Consider the following 17,100-nt stretch of genomic DNA (forward strand, 5'->3'; position numbering starts at 1 on the left):
AAAGTCTCATTTCATTCACATCTAAAACCAGTGGCCTGTTTTCCTCTGAGGACAATCTTTGAAGTGAAGCAGAACCGAAAAGTTTTCCTTGAGACTTAGGCTCTAAATAAATTATACCTTATGATTTAAGAAAGTCTGGGTTTGGAAAGCAGTGCTCTGGACTACTGCCCCAGGTGTGTGCATTGCGCGAGTCTATCAGGAATGTTTACTGGTCACTTCTGGACCTCACGCTTTCCTGTCTCAACTCAGGCCTGAGCTTCCCAACTCGGCTTAATTTTTATAAGAAAAAATTGCCACCACAACTAGAAGCAGGCACTCTTCTCTGCTCCCAAACGCTCTGTGCAGAGTTTTGATGAGGTGTGAGAGTCGAGAATGTTACAACTTTCTCCTTTGTAACGGACAGGGACAAAGTTGGGTTTTTATCAGTAAAATAAACTGATATAAATTATAGGGATATATACAGGAAGCAGATGTCTGCCTTGGCAAGATGCCATTTTTATAGCCCTGTTCCAGGCATCAACCACACTTTTAAATAATTAGTTACTAACTAATGAGATCCAAAAATAAGTTGTCAAAATAGAAGAAGGGGGTGGACTTTCGAGTGACCAAAGGCCTCTTTTTAAAAATTCCATTTTAACCAGGGGGTGGGGAGGGTGGGGGGGTAGGAATTAGTATTCTCTAAGACCGTTAATTAGTGCGATTTCAATCAGTGCCCCGGGCTTTACCTCTTCTCACTGAGCCTCTCTGGTGATGAGTATTTGGAGGGTTTTATTGCTTTGTTAAAATGAAGTCATTTGCTTAAGGGAAAAACCAACAACTCCACAAAAACCAAGTTTGTCAAGGAGCTTTGGTGACTTGTCTCCTTGCAGCTAATAATTAGCTCCCTCTCCTAAGGAAGAGGCAGACTGACTTCCTACCAAGGGATCCTGTCCCTTCTTGGGTCCCCTCACCCCACCCCCGGTCTACTAGCTTGTTTCTGCGTCCAGTATCAGTGCACTCCATCCAGATTTGACCAAAAAAACTGTATGTGTGTTTTGAGAGAAGCGATTATCCTAAGTGCCTGTTTGTCCAAAATGGTCGAGACTGGAATGTTTTGATTAATTAAATATTCCCGTTAGAGTTTTTCAGTTTTTACAGAATGTGCCCGTTTTCAAAGAAACATTGGCTATAAAAGAAAAGATATGTAGCTCAATCAATAGCAGTTAAGAAGATTCAAGCCGCTGGGGAATTGTCTGGGTCATGAGATCGTTGCTGGGTTGTTTCTTTACTCTGGAAGTTCTTGCAGGTGTGAAGTGCTGGGGAGAGAGCCGGGGGGCCTGACCTCATGGAGCTGGGGGGCCGGAGGGGAAGATGGCAGAGATTTGGGATGGAGCCGGTGTGCGTCATGGTGGTGGCAGTGGGATGGGCTCCTTGGAATTCAGTCCTGCGGGTGTGGTCCACTCATTAGTTAGCCACCTGCAGAGTCTTCAGCGAGGACCTGCAGGACAGGCACATGGCAGCGAGCAAAAGTGTGTCGAGCCGTTGTCTGCAAGCTTCAGTGAGCCTGGTCATCACCGTGCTGGTTAAAATAAGGGTTCGAAGGGCCGAGACATCAGGGACGGGAGCTGCAACGCGGGGTGTTTCACAAGCGCTGTAACAGGCTGATTCAGGTGGCCCTTACACCTCGTGGAGAACCAGGGCTTTAGGAGTTGGCGATTCACAGATAGACACTGCTGTTCCTAAAGGAGAGAGCCAGCAAGGACCTCCTGCAGAGCCCAGGGAACTGTACTCAGATCTTGAAATAAGCTACAATGGAAAAGAATCTCAAAGAGAATATCTATATATTCTCTCAGTTATCCAGCAAGGTATTTCAGGATACATATATATATATATATATCCTTTTAAACTCTTTTCTATATATATATATAGAGAGAATAGATATATATCCTGAAATACCTTGCTGGATAACTGAAACTGATACAATATTGTGAATCGAATATATTTCAATAAAAAAATGAAGACGGGGAAAAAAGAGACAGTGCAGTGGATCGATTAAATTGTTCCTGTAGGGTGTCTTAAAAATGATAATTAAGCAATTTGGGAGAAACATTCAAAAAATTAAAGAATGATTCTGAGATTGTTGGAGCTAGAAGAGAAGGGTGAGAACTTCTCCTTCCAGGATGCTCTGCGTGGATCGGATGGCCTGTGATCCCTGAAATCAAGTGGAGAGTCTTTCCTGTGTTTAAGGGTATTTTGGTGGGAGCGGACCCCGATGTTTTAATATATCCTTAAGGAGAACTGGACTCTGCTGTCTCCAAGGTTAAGTCCTCCTGTGTCCCCCGTCATGTGACAGATGAGAAAGCTGAGGCCACTGGACAATTCCAGGGGGTGCCCGTCAGGCCCTGCCCTCGGACTTGGGCTTGGTGGCAGCCTTGGGAAAGGGAGTGCAGCAGCCCTTTCACTGGCGTGTGAATTGGGTGTGGATCTTATAATTGATACATAATTTTAACTTATGGCATCTTTTTTTAACTCTAGAAAAGCTGTTCTTGGCTAACTTGGGTGTGTTGCAATGGCTGTCACTGGATAATCAAGGAAAAGTAGTAGAAGTTCCAGAAAGAGCTGGTGCCACAGGGCCCTTCAGCCTCTGGGGCCTTCAGCTTCTCCAGTTCCTTTTTCCAGATTTCTGGTATGGTAAAGAAAGAATTTGCTGGAGTTTCCGTTGCGGCTCAGTGATAACAAATCCGACTGGTATTGGAGGTTTAATCCCTGGCTTCACTCAGTGGGTTAAAGATCTGGTGTTGCCATGAGCTGTGGGTGTAAGTTTGGATCCCACGTTGTTGTGGCTGTGGTGTAGACCAACACCTGCAACTCTGATTCAACTTGACCCCTAGCCTGGGAACTTCCATGTGCCACAGGTGCGGCCCTAAAAACAGCAAAAAAAAAAAGCAAGCAAGAAAGAAATTTGTAGTTCCCTTGCAAAGTTGAGTTAAAGATAACTAAAAATCTTCCATCTGGTACTTGAACTCTTTTAGTCGGTGAAGCAATTTCATTTCACTAATCGTTGTTCTGATGGAGCACGGCAGCATCCGCTAACTGCAGAAAGTCAGGCAGATAGATGACTGACTAGGCGAAGAAGTACCCACCGGGCGGGGCAATCTGAATAGTTTGAGGAAGACCCGGTAGACGGGGCTCGTCCTCTTTTCTCGTATTCTTGGTAGGCATAGATTATTGCCTGAAAAAAGAAAGAAAGAAAGAAAAGAACATGACCCAGAGTGAAAATTGATGAATGATGAGTGAGGGCGATTATTCCCTGAATGAAGCTCGTGAACGAATGATTGCCTTGACTTAACTGAGTTTTCATGGTTCTTAAGTGGTTCCAGCCTTTGCTCTTGGCGATCTTTCGCCGTTTCCTGTGAGATCGAGAATGTGTGGTTCTATCGTCTTTGTTTTAAAAATGAACTTGAATGGAAATAGTCTCCTGTGCTAAAAGCCAGTCATTTACCTGAATGAATATGAGGTTTCCCAGGCGTCTGGCCATTCACCTGTCCGGGCGAGGAAAGAAACCCTCCCCGCCTGAATGCTTGATTGAAATTCTCTGATTCACAACTCTTAGTGGGGCTTGGGTTGGAGACATCGTTGGCCCCTCTGTAGAACATCTGATTCGAACCAAAAACCTTCCCTGGCTTGGAAGCTTATCCTCTTGCCCCCTTGGGCTGAAGTCGGCCACCTGAAGGGACATTCGTCGATGTGGCTTGAGAGCACTGTGACACTCGGGTTTTCGCACCGTGAGCACAGCTGAGAAGGGAGATGTGTAGACCGTTGGATACCAAGTGCCCAGGGAATGTGGGAGAAGTCACACATAACTTGGTCCTCTTTTTGCATGTGGAGACACTAGAACTTGGAGGCTCTTTTGCCAGGCGACCTGTGGGGAAGAGGCGTCCGGAGTTTGCACTGACTGATGCCCTAGGCACCTCCTCGGGTGGGGGGAGGCGGGGGCATTGCAAAGGGATCCCCTTTCCTCCCGCTCTCATTTGAACTTGACGGCGCTGCTGTCTCACGCAGGCGCTCCTGATCGCGCAGAGCTGAAGGAATGAGAAGGAGTCATGGAAGCCCAGTCCCACAGCTCCACGACCACTGAGAAGAAGAAAGTGGAGAATTCCATAGTGAAATGCTCCCCCCGAGCAGATGTCAGCGAGAAAGCCGTGGCCTCCAGCACCACTTCCAACGGTGAGTGGCCGTGGCGATTGCCAGCAGCCAAGCCCACACCGGGGTTCTGGGCTCTGCCTTCCCCGGGAACTGAGCATGAGCACCCGGACCCCTGTCAGTTCTCTGGGAGGCCAAGGAAAGCAGAGAGCGGGGGAGGGGAGGGCAGGGGGGAGGGGGAGGGGAGGGAGGGGTTGGGCTGGGCAGGCTTTAGTCATCCCCACGTTGGCAGCGAAACGACCCGCTTTCTTCCAGATTTCCTCATTTGAGATGTAAATGTGATAGGTTATTTATTATAGGAAGTTCCTGTTTTGGCATTTGGAGATCATCTTGATTAGTCTGGCTGGAGTTCAAAATACTTGGCATCTCACGTGGAAGAGTCTCCCCTAGTCAGAAGAATTAGTTGTAGGTTGTGACGAAAGACACCGGAGGGACAGGGTCCCCTCCCGACCCCGACCCCGACCCCGACCCTAAGGAGTCCACTCTGAAGGATTTTTAAAGTTGCTGATGGGGGAGCCTCAGCTGGTTTCGGAGATGCAGGATTTGCTGTCGGCGTGTACAGACTTAACGTGCTTAATGGGCGTTCAGAGATAACAGAGAGCCACTGTTTCTATATGCTGTATGTTTTAATATTTTAAGCAAAGTGTCGAGAGGCATTTCAATTCAAGCATGGAGCATTGAAAATACATTCCAGAGCCCCCTCTGGTAAAAACAGACTGAAAAAGTTAAGGGGACCCTCCACTTCCTTTCCCTGCTTTTTGACTCTCCAAAGCCAGCGGTGCCTTGGCTTTTGTAGATTTCATAGCCACTCTGGTGAATTGCAACTCCCCTTTGTCACCTGGCCTTGGGAAGAATGGGCAGGACCTTTCTCCCAGCCCTGGCCGCTGCCTCCCTGGGTGTGGATTTGCATCTGGCCTGCTCCCAGCCTGCTCCCTCCTGTCTGTGGCTTTGCATTTTATTTCTTCCAAGAGACTTGACTAGGTTGATTTCCAATTTTTGACATGCAGTTGGAGGGTCAGAATGTGCTTTGGAAGGTTACAGCCCAGAACTGTCTGCCGCAAGGGCACACGGCCCGTAAAAATGCTGCGCCTGCTGCTCGTATGTTCTTACCCCAAGTTATCAGTGTCCACTGCTGGCTTGACCTTTCGAGGCAAAGGGCTGGCATTAAACTTGTTGGCTAATGAGTCCCGTAACAACCCATAAGGAGATCTATTTATGTCTGAGTTAAATAATGACTTGGCTTTATATACATATGAAAATATGTCTGTATTTCTCCCTTGATTTGTGTCTTTCAAGTCGGGACTAGAGTTTATTTTAATGGAGCTGGATATTTGCATTATTCTTCCAACGGAGTTACAGAAGGCATATTTTCTCCTGAGAAAAGCAGCCTGAGGCCTTTGTTGCTTTTCTCTGGGATTTATAAAAATTAGACACGTTTTATTATTTGAGAAACAGAGTCCAAATATGCCGTGCAGGTGATTTGGTCATTTTAATGGCAATTTTGTAGGAATAATCACTTTCTGAATATTATGCTTCAAGAAACATCAACTTTTGGTTATTTTTATAGCAGTGTGTGTGTGTGTGTGTGTGCGTGTGAGGGAGCGTGTGCACTCGTGTGTGCCTGAGAACAGGCAAGGAGTGTGAGTTCGTAGAAACCAATGCCACACTGCCTGGAGCCTCCTAAGCCACTGTCGTTTCTGTGAATTTCAGCAGAGTGCCAATGCGATCTCTTTTTGGGAAGGTGCTGCCACTTCTGCTAGTCCAACATCTGGACGCGAGATGGGCAGGTTTTTGGTGCTGCTGTGTTTGTCTTGAGCCACTCTGACCACAAGTTCGAGTTCTCATTAATCCGCTTAGGGCGACCAAGAGCAGAACTAACCTAATCAGCCAATGGCAGCCAGAAAGCCACTGGGGAACAGTAGCTAAGGAAGGAGCAGTCATGATTCACAAAAGTTAGTCCTCGAGGAGTTCCAGGATCAGTGTCTGTGCAGCGTGAGGACGCAGGTTCGATCCCCGGCTGGCATAGTGGGTTAAGGATCTGGCATTGCTGCCACTGAGGTATAGGTAACAACTGTGCTCAGATCTGATCCCTGGCCCGGGAACTCCATATGCTGCAGGGTGGCCAGAAAAGAAAAAAAAAAATTAGTCCTTGAGTCCAGAATAACCACGGAACTGACTCTGAAAGCAAACTCTACAGTCTGGGTCCCTGAAGCACACGTGCCCACTCCCCAAATGGGTGTGAGACCCGTCCTGTTTGGGAGCAAAAGCTCATTAGTCAGGTTTGCAGGGCTCATGCCTGAATGACAGCTGTCCCAGAATCCTGTGAGCTCTGATCATTTCTTCAGTGTTCTATTTCTTGTAAGGGATTTATACTTCTTTTTATTTGGGATAACATAAAAACCCAACCAAATAAAGGAAAATGGAGGTGATGTTTTTAAAATAAACATGAGAGAGTTCCCGTTGTGGCTCCGTGGGTTAAGAACTCGACACAGTGTCCATGAAGATGTGGGTTCGATCCCTGGCCTGGGTCAGTGGCTTAAGGGTTCAGCATTGCCTCAAGCTGCAGTGTAGGTTGCAGATGAGGCTGGGATCTGGTGTTGCTGTGGCTGTGGCTGTGGCGTAGGCCTGCAGCTGCAGCTCCGATTGGACCCCAGCTCAGAACTTCCATAGGCCCCAGGTGTGGCCATAAAAAGAAAATAGATACAATGCAATAAAATAAACATCAGTGGCAATCCTGCTGGAAGATTCCAGGAAAACCAGTAAACAAGTTTAAAGATGATGGGGGAAAAAGAAAAACACAGGAAAATAAACATTTTTCTTTGTGATTGCTTTACATAAGCAATGCTAATAATTGTATTTTATTTTATTTTTTTTTAAACAAAGCTCTCTGCAGGATTCACCTGACTCGTTCAGAGTCTCTTTATGGCCCCGGGATCATGCTCAGGAGGTGGAATGGCCCAGCTTCTTTGTCCTGCCAGATTCTACCTGGTGTCATGCCGCTCCTCTGGGTTCTTTGGCCTGGATTTAGTTTGGTTTTTAGAGCTGGTGTGGTTCAGGCTTTCCAAGATTGGCACAGTTGTCTCGGCCACGGTCATCCATCTGTCTGTGCTGTCCCCCTTTCTGTCTTTCCTCTGCAGACATTTCAGAAGTGCTTGGATAGGAGTTCCCACCATGGGTCAGTGGAAGGAATCTGACTAGCATCCTTGAGGATGCAGGTTCAATCCCTGGCCTTGCTTAGTGGGTTGAGGATCCAGCATTGCCATGAGCTGTGGTGTAGTTTGTAGATGCAGCTTGGATCTGGCGTGGCTGTGGCTATGGTGTAGGCCAGTGACTGTGATTCAACCCCTAGCCTGGGAACCTTCATATGCTGTGGATGCAGCCCTAAAAAGACCAAAAAAAAAAAAAAAAAAAAAAAGTGTTTGGATACTTCCACTGAGGCTACTCACAACAACAACAAATTAAAATTATTTGGATCCTATAACAGGCAGTACCAATTGCTACTGTGTCCAGGGGGTTCTTGGGCCTTCCGTACAAAGCACTGAAATTCAGAGATACGTAAATGAACAATTAAAAACAAGTTCGGCACCAAGATGCATTCTGGAGGAAACCTATGGATTTTCTCTCCCGTCCCAAATTTCAAGACTAAAGTAAGACAGACCAAAACGTTTTGTTATTGGTGCTGTTGTTAGGTTGACTTAATTAACTTTTCCAGCCATTAGGAGCTGCCGCCGTTTGTTCCTGGTTGTGAACCTTCCTGCCAAACCACGTACATTCCTCTGCATGTCCTTGCAGATCTGTTTTCTTACTTTTCTCAGCTGAGTATGTGCTCGTAGAATCACAGATGCCTGGAGTTTTGTCTAAGCACACACATACACACAACTAAAAAGTATGGTTCAGGAACTTTGAACAGCATTTTAAGGAAGGATTGGCCTTTGAACAGTGAAATTTAAAATAACACGAGCTGTTCTAAATCCTGTGTGGCTAAGACACAGCCAAGGTGATTTTTGGAACATTTAAAAACCTGTATCAATGTATGAAGCCTTCAATACTCTTACCCAGGTACCAGATGATTTTCCGCTGTAGTGCTGTTTATTAAACATAAATGATAAAAGTGAAGACATTTAGTTTTCTGACTATTTGTTCAGTGCATTTGCCATTTAAATGTCTGTTTTTAGCATCACGGCAAATGTCTTACAGGTGACAGTGTCTTTCACATATAAAGTGTGCTCTCAGGTCTTAGATGTCATTGTTTACTCAAAAATCTCTAAATCTGGGCATTCCCACCATGGCACAGTGGGTTAGGAATCCAGCTGCTGTAGCTCAGGTCCATCCTGGGCCTGGTGCACTGGGTTAAAGGATCTGGTGTTGCCACAGCTGTGCCATAGCTTGCAGCTGCTGCTGGGTTTCACTGCCCGGCCCAGGAACTTCCATGTGCAGTGAGTGCCAAAACCAAACCAAACCAAACCAAACCAAACACCCTCTAAATCTGCTAATATGCCAGTTTTTTAGTTTTTCGTTTTAGCTTAGGTAAAATGCCTTAATAATCTACTTCTGGCATGGATTCATTACTTTCCAAGCTACATGTTGTGTTTTGTAAATAATAAACATTTTTTTTTAATCTAGATGCCACCAATGTATGACACATTGTCATTGTCCTTTAAAATTTCTTTCCGTAACTTGCAAATACTGACTTTTCAATTGGAAGTGTTTTGTCTCCTTTTTGACCTATGGTTCTTGTTTTTTTTTTTTTTTTTTAAAGGAGAAATCTGATATTTCTGATTAAAGTGCTACTCTGCTTTAAAAAAGAAAGCAGCTACTAATAAACATATGTAGGTCCTGGTCTTGGGACCTTTGATCTGATCTGATAGTTTTAGGGAATATACCTTAAAGTGATAGAAAGCAGAAATTGTTGCCCTAATTATGACACAAGATGAAACCAAAGTTGATGGATTAATAATGGAGAGGAAGTTCCCTGTTCACTTTGATTCAAAAAGAAGGGCTTGGTTCCCTCTGCTTTTACAAAAAATATTCTTGGAGGTTTCTAAGGGCAAAGTGTTGTGGTCTGCAAATACGTAGGATTTTTTTTTTTTCGTTTTTTTTTTTTTTTTTTTTTTTTTACTTTAACTTTTGGTTACTTCCTGGAATTGGAATTTTTCTTTGAAACTGTCCCATACCTCCTGTGCGTGTTAACTGGGATATCTGCTGGTCTCCAGGCTAGGAGGAAGATGGCTTAGAATTTTGTTGAGGGTTCAGAATTCATTGGCCATTCACTGCCAAGATCTCTTGTCTCCTCGGTCTTCTTTTTTTCTCCTTTTTAGGGCCACGCCCACGGCACATGGAAGTTCCCAGGCTGGGGATGTGTCATTGGAGCTACAGCTGCCGGCCTTTGCCACAGCCACAGCCACAGCCAGAGCCAGGCTGGATCTGAGCTGAGTTTGTGACCTATACCGCAGTTCCTGGCCCCACCAGAGCCTCAACCCACGGAGCAGTCCAGGGATCTAACCCATGCCTCATAGATACTCGTCAAGTTCATTACTGCTGAGCCACAGTGGGAACTCCTCCTTGGCCTTTTTTATAGTAAGAGTTTATGTTTTACCTACTTCTACGCAGAAATGGATGGACAGCTCATGCCAGAAAGCCAGCAGGTTGTGAGTTTTAGGTTTCCTGTCCCTTCGGATGCTAAATCCCTTTTTTGGGGCCACATTCCATTTCCCAGCACAAGACTGATGAACAGATCAATGGAGAGGACGTTCAGATAACACGGTTTCACGCTGTAGGGTGCCGGATAGGCGCACGCCTGTGGTTTGGGCCGAAAGTTTGGGCTGAGTTCTGGCAACACCAGGGACTAGTTGTATGAGCGTGGGCACGTTCGCTTCGCAGAGTCTCAGTTTCGCAAGATACGAACTAGATCCACTTCACAGCATCTCCAGGAGGATTCAGTGAGGCAGAGCCGGTCCCCTTTTGTGGTCCTGCGCACAGTAAGAGCTTAGCAAATGTCAACCATTGTTACTGGGACAAAGCCTGGGGATGAGTTAAGTGCTGTGATTCCAACACAAGAAGGATTGGCTTTTCAGGAAAATACACATACATGTTGAAATTAAGGGGGAAAACTGTTGGGCCAAAGTGGTTTTGAATTTGCTGGACGCTGTCTGAAAACTGGTTCAGGATGTTGGCAAATCCCCGGAGTGACCACGTTTACCCGTCTTCAGGGAGGATGGATTGAAAACACTCACAGGTCTGTACCTTCCTGCTGACGCCTCCTGAAGCCGGAACACAGGGAAGGTCATTTGGAGACCACTTATGTTGATTTCTTTAACCTTGAAAACTAACATTGCTTATAGGTCTTCATAGTAGAAGCAGCCTCTACCCGGTCTTCTTCTTGAGTCTTTTTTGGGGATAAACTGTTTCTTTTCCGGTTAGTGATCCTGTTTGCGCTGTATTAGAGTTACGGTGAAGGCTTTTAAAAAGAGCCTTCGGGTTTTTCAGCCAACTCATGATGAATAATCTGATTCTTTTAAGAGCCCCGACCTCCTTGAGCTCCAGACCTGAGCCCTCGTCTTGCTTTGGCTGCGTCTCTCGCCTTTCCTGCAGTCCCCCAGGCTTGAACCCGCACGGTCACCTTTGACCCCTCCCTCCCTCAGGCTTCCCGTGGGTCCTCCCCGTTTGGAGGTCCTGGTAGGTTTTCCTCTGTAATTATTCACCCCTGTGTCTCTTTGGGCCACCCTACCCACGATGCCATTTCAGACCTCACCGCCTCATGCCCGGCCAAGTGAAGTAAACCATCCCATCGCTCTGCCCTGATGCACGGAGTTGCCCCTGCCCAGTTAGTCTTTTCACTGGTCTGCTTTGGCCGTGCTCCTACTCTAGAACCTTCTTCAGTGAGTCCCAGCTCCTTAGAAAGTTCAAAACCCGTCGCTTCATACTGAGCGATCTTGCAAAATCTCGCCCCCGTCTGCCTCTGCCATCTGACCTGCTGCGACTCTGCTTTCCCACCTGTCCCCTGCGCTTCCGCCAACCTGCTGGGCTCCCGGGCTTCGCTGGGGTTGTTGCTCCGTAACTTGTTTCCCCCAGAGCAGTGCACGTTGCGTGTCTGCTTCTTCCCCAGTGTGACCGTGCCTTCCATCTCTTTCTCCGTATCAGCTGGTGCCCTTTGGGGAACGACCTAATGACACCGGATTTGGGGGGTATTTTATTTTTTATTATTTTAATCGATAGACTCTTATTGTCTGTTGAGTTGGAAGTTTCGGGTTTGCAGAAGAATCGAACAGAAAGCACAGAGAGGTCCTAGACAGCCGCTCTCCCCCACTGACCCCGCTTCCCCTATTATTAATGTGTTGTTAGTGGGGTACATTTGTTGCAGTGTGATGAACTAATACTGATACGGGATGATGAATTACGGTCCTGTGGTTGCCATCAAGATCCATTCCTTGTGGTGTGTGTGTCCTGTGGGTTTTGACAAATGTATCATGTCATGTAGCTGCCATTACCATGTCCTGCAGAAGCGTTGGGCTCCTAAAACTGTGCCCCGCTTCTTCCTCCCTCCCCTCTTCTGATGACTCTGGAAACCTTTGGAGTGAAGCATCTGGTTCGTCTTTTCCCTGCCCCCACCCAACTCCCCTTCAACCTTTTGAGTCCAGAGGGCCCCAAGCTGCACAGGACACAGAGCTGCCCAAACTTTCCTTGGCTCGGTGGGCCAGGAGGCACGTGTAGCACAGCAGTAGTGTGGAGGCCATGGTACGAACTCTGGTTCTGCCACTTTATTGCTGTGTGACCTTGGGCTAATCACTTCACCTCTCTTATAAGAGAGAGGGTAGAATAAGTACGCAAACATGGGTTCTCTTCTTAGTAGCAGTGATGATAATAGCCTCTTCTGGATATAAGTGGGCAGGATTTAATGCACTGACACTTTCATCGCCTTTCAACCCAACATCATTTGTTAATTTATGTGCATTAATCTGGTTGAGAGAGGGAGTATTGTCTTACAGAAAATTCTTTTTTGTGTGTCTTTTTTTTTTGCCTTTCTTTAGGGCCGTACTTGCGGCATCTGGAGGTTCCCAGGCTAGGGGTCCAATCGGAGCCACAGCTGCCAGCCTACACCACAGCCACAGCCACAAAGGATCCTTAACCCACTGAGCGAGGCCGGAGATCAAACCCGCGTCCTCATGGGTGCCACTTGGGTTCGCTAACGCTGAGCCACAGTGGGAACTCCTGTCCTAGAGAAAATTCTTAAAACATGACGGTCAGCAGGACCGTCAGGGACGAGGGGACGGTAGACTGGGTGTTAGGAGACAGAACCTCCAGTCCCTGGCCCTGAAATCGGCACAGGTTGGACTTAACAACCAAGCGCTTTTTGGGTCTACTTCTCATTCATAAACATCCCTTCACATTATGGGATTAAATCAGTAATTCTGTGCTAATGGGCTTCCTTGAGGGCAAGGCTGATTTTTTTTTTTTTTTTTTTTTTTTTGGCATGTGCAAGTTGTCAGGCCAGGGATCAAACCCTCACTGCAGCAGTGACCCAAGCCACAGCAGGGACAATGCTAGTCATTAACCGCCTGAGCCACCAGGGAACTCCCAAAGACTGCTGTTTTTCCTCTTATGCCAAGCTGTTGGATTTCTCCTCCAAAAGAACAGTTCTTGGGTGCTCCTAGGAATCAGAAGTACATCTTAATCCCATCTTGCCACCGTTTGGCAGACCTGGCCGTGGAAGGATGCCCCAGCATCATGGGTTCCGAGAGTGTCCAGAGATGTGGGTATTTCACATTTCCAGACATAAACTGGCCAGGTTCAGAAACAGCAACCGCAGAGTGGAAGTTCAAGGCCAAAATAGTGCTGGTGGCAGGACGGTCTCTCCCCTCCAGGTACCACCCTGAGCCCCAGTGTGGGGGGAGGCCTTCTGGTCCAGGCTGTTTGCAGCATGGAAGGCTGGAGGATGCTGCCCTGAGCTCCAGGGAACCACTAGGGTCCCAGGCAGAGAAGGAGCTGGGTGACGGTGAAAGCGTTTTCATGGAAATCCTGCCAAATCCATCTGCTATGATTTCTATTTATTCTAAAAACAGCATCATTCACTTTTTGAGGTGTACAGTTCTATGAGTTTTGACACAGCCGTAAAGTCTGGTAACTACCCCCACAATCAAGACACAGAGCAGTTCTCGCCCCCGCCCAACCCCAAATTTTGACCAGTACTTGTTTTTTTAAAACTCAGTGTCGCGATAGTTACCTTATGAGTCACCCATAATAATAGAAAGCACTAGGACTACAGGAGCTGCTTGATATTAGGGGGGTTTTTGGTTTGTTTTTTAAAAAAATCCCTGGTTTTTGTATCCCATTTGCTCTACTCACTGTTAGTTTTTTTTTTCTTCCTATCAACATACTTCATATTGAATTAGTAGTAAAACTAACATGTTCTTTAAAAACTGGCCAGAGCCATATAAGCTCCTGTCTCTGCCTGTCTGAGTCTTTTTTGAGTCCCCAGTCAATATATTGTTTCCTTTTAGGCCCATTTAAAATGCCATCGGATACTTAAAACGGCAAGACAGCCGTCCTAGTGACAGCTTTTTTGGTCCTTGTTTTGCTGCTTTGCATGAATTGCAGGAGAGGGTTAGAATCAGAACGTTTCATGCAGCTCGAACCTGGAAGAAAAATACCAAAGGCTTTGTTAAGTCTTTCTTTCCTTTTTTTTTCATCCTTCTTTTTGCCTTTATTTCTATAGTTAGGACTTCATCTCCAGTGGGGGAAATTTTTATATAAAAGTTATTCCTCCTCTGACTTCGGCTGCTGGATTTTTTTTTTTTCCCTTTTCTACTCTTTTTTTTTTTTTTTTTTCCTTTCTTTGACTCTTTCCTCTTCTTGGGCTCTTCCTTTTTTTTTTTTTTTTTCCTCCCCTTTAGTTGTAGAAAGTTGAGTTCCATCCCAATTATTAAATCTTAGGAGACCATTCCCACATGGTTCCGTAAATGGTAGCTTCATCCTGCGTTCTTTCATCTCTTCCCCTGCTCTCTGGCTTGACAGTTGAAAAGGTCTGACTGTGCCACACAATGGTTTGATTGGTTTCTCTGGGGGGGACTTTTCCCTGCCTCATCACTCGCCAGGCAGGTGGACCAGAAAGTCTCTTGATTCTTTTGTTGCCTCTCCAAGTCCGAGGTCTTTGACTGAATAAATCCGCCGTCATGGGATAATTTGCTAAAAAGAGCCTGAAAGATGCAAGAGAAAAGCCTCCCGACTTGGGTGCTGCATTAATGAAATAACGGGGCCTTGGTGTTTGCAATTGAAAAATCACCAGGCCTGCCATGGGTGGAGACGGGCTTCTTTTATTTCCCATGATAAACTTTTAGTTCTATCATTTAAAGTATGCCTAGCTCTTTGCTGGCCTGCCTGCCGGAGTGTGTGTCTTTGCATTTGTCCCCATGCAAAATGCAGGGACAGCCCTGTCCGGCTGAAAGCCATTTGGGTGCTGTGTCTAGTTAGTCATTAGATTATTACTAGTGGATGGAAAGAATTCCATATGACAGGACTAAGGTTGAGTTAACACAGGACGAAAAGTAATTTACAGATAGGCTGTCCCCAGCCATCTTTGTAGCCCCTGATAAGGTTTCATTTCAGAATGGATAGGCGACATTTCCACTTACGGCCCATTCTGCGACATCTGTGATAACAGCTTCTGGATCCTAATTGAAATTGGTTTCAAAATGGATTTTCACTTTTCTCTGTCTGTGGAAAATATTGAATGGACTCAGAGCTGCCACAGAGAACCCCGGACCTCGGAAAATGGAGCGGGAAGCTAGGATCATCTTTCATAACAGTGTCGATGATATGACAGTTTTGTTATCTGTCTTATTAATGAAATCATTGATCACCTGATGAGGGAGATAATAAACCACATTCCGCTCCGTGTTCGCGAAGCTCAATTAGATCCTATTACAAATGGGGGGGGGGGGGCGAAAACAAACAACATGGGACTAAAGTAGTGAAAGGGTGGCGCCAACTTCTCCTTCCCAGAGGGCCCTTTGCAGGTCCGAACGTTCCGAATGATCGAAGCCCATGTATTTGGAAATGATGGAAGGCAGCCCTCGTGCCCAAGACTTGTCTTTTTGACTGATGCCGAGTCACTGGCCTCCTCGGGAAAGACCTGTTAAGTGAAATGCAGAAGTAGAAAGGGACGGTCTGAATGAAGGGCTTCGTAATGGGGCGGATGGAGAAAAAAGCCAAAAGATGCCCGGCTCTTTTCCTCTCCTGGGGGCCAAGGGAGGTGGGGCTTGTCCTGGTGGACCGGTGGGCAGGCAAAGACCAAACGGAAAGAAACGTAGCTTATGGTCCGGTCCTCTCTTCAAGCGTTTGGGGGATCCTGGGAAGATGGGAATTAGGTTTGGGTTTAACGAGGTGGCTCTATTGTGTGGTGTTGGGCTGCTTTGGAATGGACCCTCTGTTCCCCTCGGAGGGGGGGAGACCCCCGTGGCGTCTCAGGTTTCAGGGTGAATTGTATTCCTAGGTGTTTCTCCATCCGCAGAGCCAGCAAGGATCAATCCAGTCCCATCTGAGCTTGAAAGAGGAGCTGTGATCAAAGGCTCTAATGATGTCGCTGATCTCCGGTGATTGATTAGGAACAGGAGTTCTGGAGAATTCTACCTTTTTTTCCTTATCACTTCCAATTCATTAGGGTCGCCCATTAGGGTGGCTAGCTCTTCATTTCTGCAAAATCTCGGAAGTGCATGATGTAGAAAATAGTGTATTTTTCTTCTGGATCTGTCTGTCTATATCTGTTTTGAAGTTTATTGGAACCACGGCTTCCTTTTATAGGCAACCTCCCCCTTAAGTATATGCCGCCACGAAATAAAACTCGCTGTATCGATGGAGTCCGTGGTTTGGAGCTTGAATCAGGACAGAATTTGAGAGTGAAAACCTTTCCATTGTTTTCAAAGCAGTGGAATCATAGAGGGTAATTCCCTGTTAGGTCAACATGAAAAGTATTGAAGTGTTTTATCAGTACCTGGGAAATTTAGGATTTTAAGATTTTTTTTTAAAAGTCCTTTTCGTTATTTTTATGGAATGATCTGCCATTTTCCCTCTCGCCTTTCAAAAAGAAAAACATAGGCATTTCATGCCAAGAGGTGACAAATCTTACAACCGGGGAAGATGCAACTTGAAAGAAAAATTAAAAAAAACAAAAACAAAGCAGAGGGCCCGAGAGCTCTCTGCCTGGAACTGCTCTTGACTGGACTATAGCTCTTGGCTTAGATCCACCTAGAGTTGGGATTGATTGCAAAAGCATTGGAAAAAATGCTGTGTTGGAAGACTCTGCAGCCCACGAAAGACAAGTTGAAGGGAAAATGGAGAATGTGAATTATTATCGAAGCTGCTGCTCCCGTCTTGGGTTTGCTGTGGGTGGACTATGGCTTCGTGCTTGCTTATATAGCCAATTCCTTTCATAGAAAACTTCATTTTGAGCATGGTTCTCTGAATAGGACTGATAAATGCATTTATCATCCAGGGTGAGGCTCTAAAGAGAACCCATCATGCAAAGGAGCCTTTGCGAAAAGACGGTGACACCGTTATGAATGCTAAGCTTTAGTGGCTGTCAGAGGCACCCCCGTCACAGAATAGTTTTGTTCCATTGGCAGTGATAAGAAAAATAAGCCCAGACTCTTGCCCACAGCCAAAAGAGAACTTCTAGAAAGAAGAGAACAATGGCATGGTTAAAACAATGGGCCTTCTAGCAACACAGACATTTTCTGGTGGAACATGAATCTAATATTCAGTTGAAGCTTCCTTCCAAGCATTTAAAAGCTAGAAAACATGCAGTGGCCTATTTCACATTAAGTTTAAATCAAATCTGTCTTAAAAAACTAATGTTTCTAGGCTTGTTTTCAAATCCTGGCAAGATTCAGAGCAGTAGAAAAGTTCCTTTCCTATAAATGTTGA

At 45.9% G+C, this 17,100-nt stretch overlaps 1 protein-coding gene across 8 annotated transcripts in view; it reads left to right on the forward strand.

Annotated features, from left to right (window-relative positions):
* GLI3 (GLI family zinc finger 3) overlaps nt 1-17,100 on the forward strand; it is a 294,394-nt gene that overhangs the window by 10,776 nt on the left and 266,518 nt on the right. For all 8 annotated transcript variants that reach the window (XM_085004874.1, XM_085004875.1, XM_021078943.2 and 5 more), the window contains one exon: nt 4,042-4,206. In XM_085004874.1, coding sequence (XP_084861000.1) covers nt 4,083-4,206 — 124 coding nt within the window. In that variant the 5' untranslated portion in view covers nt 4,042-4,082. The remainder of the gene's footprint in view (nt 1-4,041; nt 4,207-17,100) is intronic.

Source organism: Sus scrofa, chromosome 18, assembly GCF_054392235.1.
Source record: "Sus scrofa isolate SSC_HxYL_T2T_F1_AM1 chromosome 18, Sscrofa_HxYL_maternal_Yorkshire_Landrace_v2.0, whole genome shotgun sequence".
Classification (NCBI taxonomy): Eukaryota; Metazoa; Chordata; class Mammalia; order Artiodactyla; family Suidae; genus Sus; species Sus scrofa.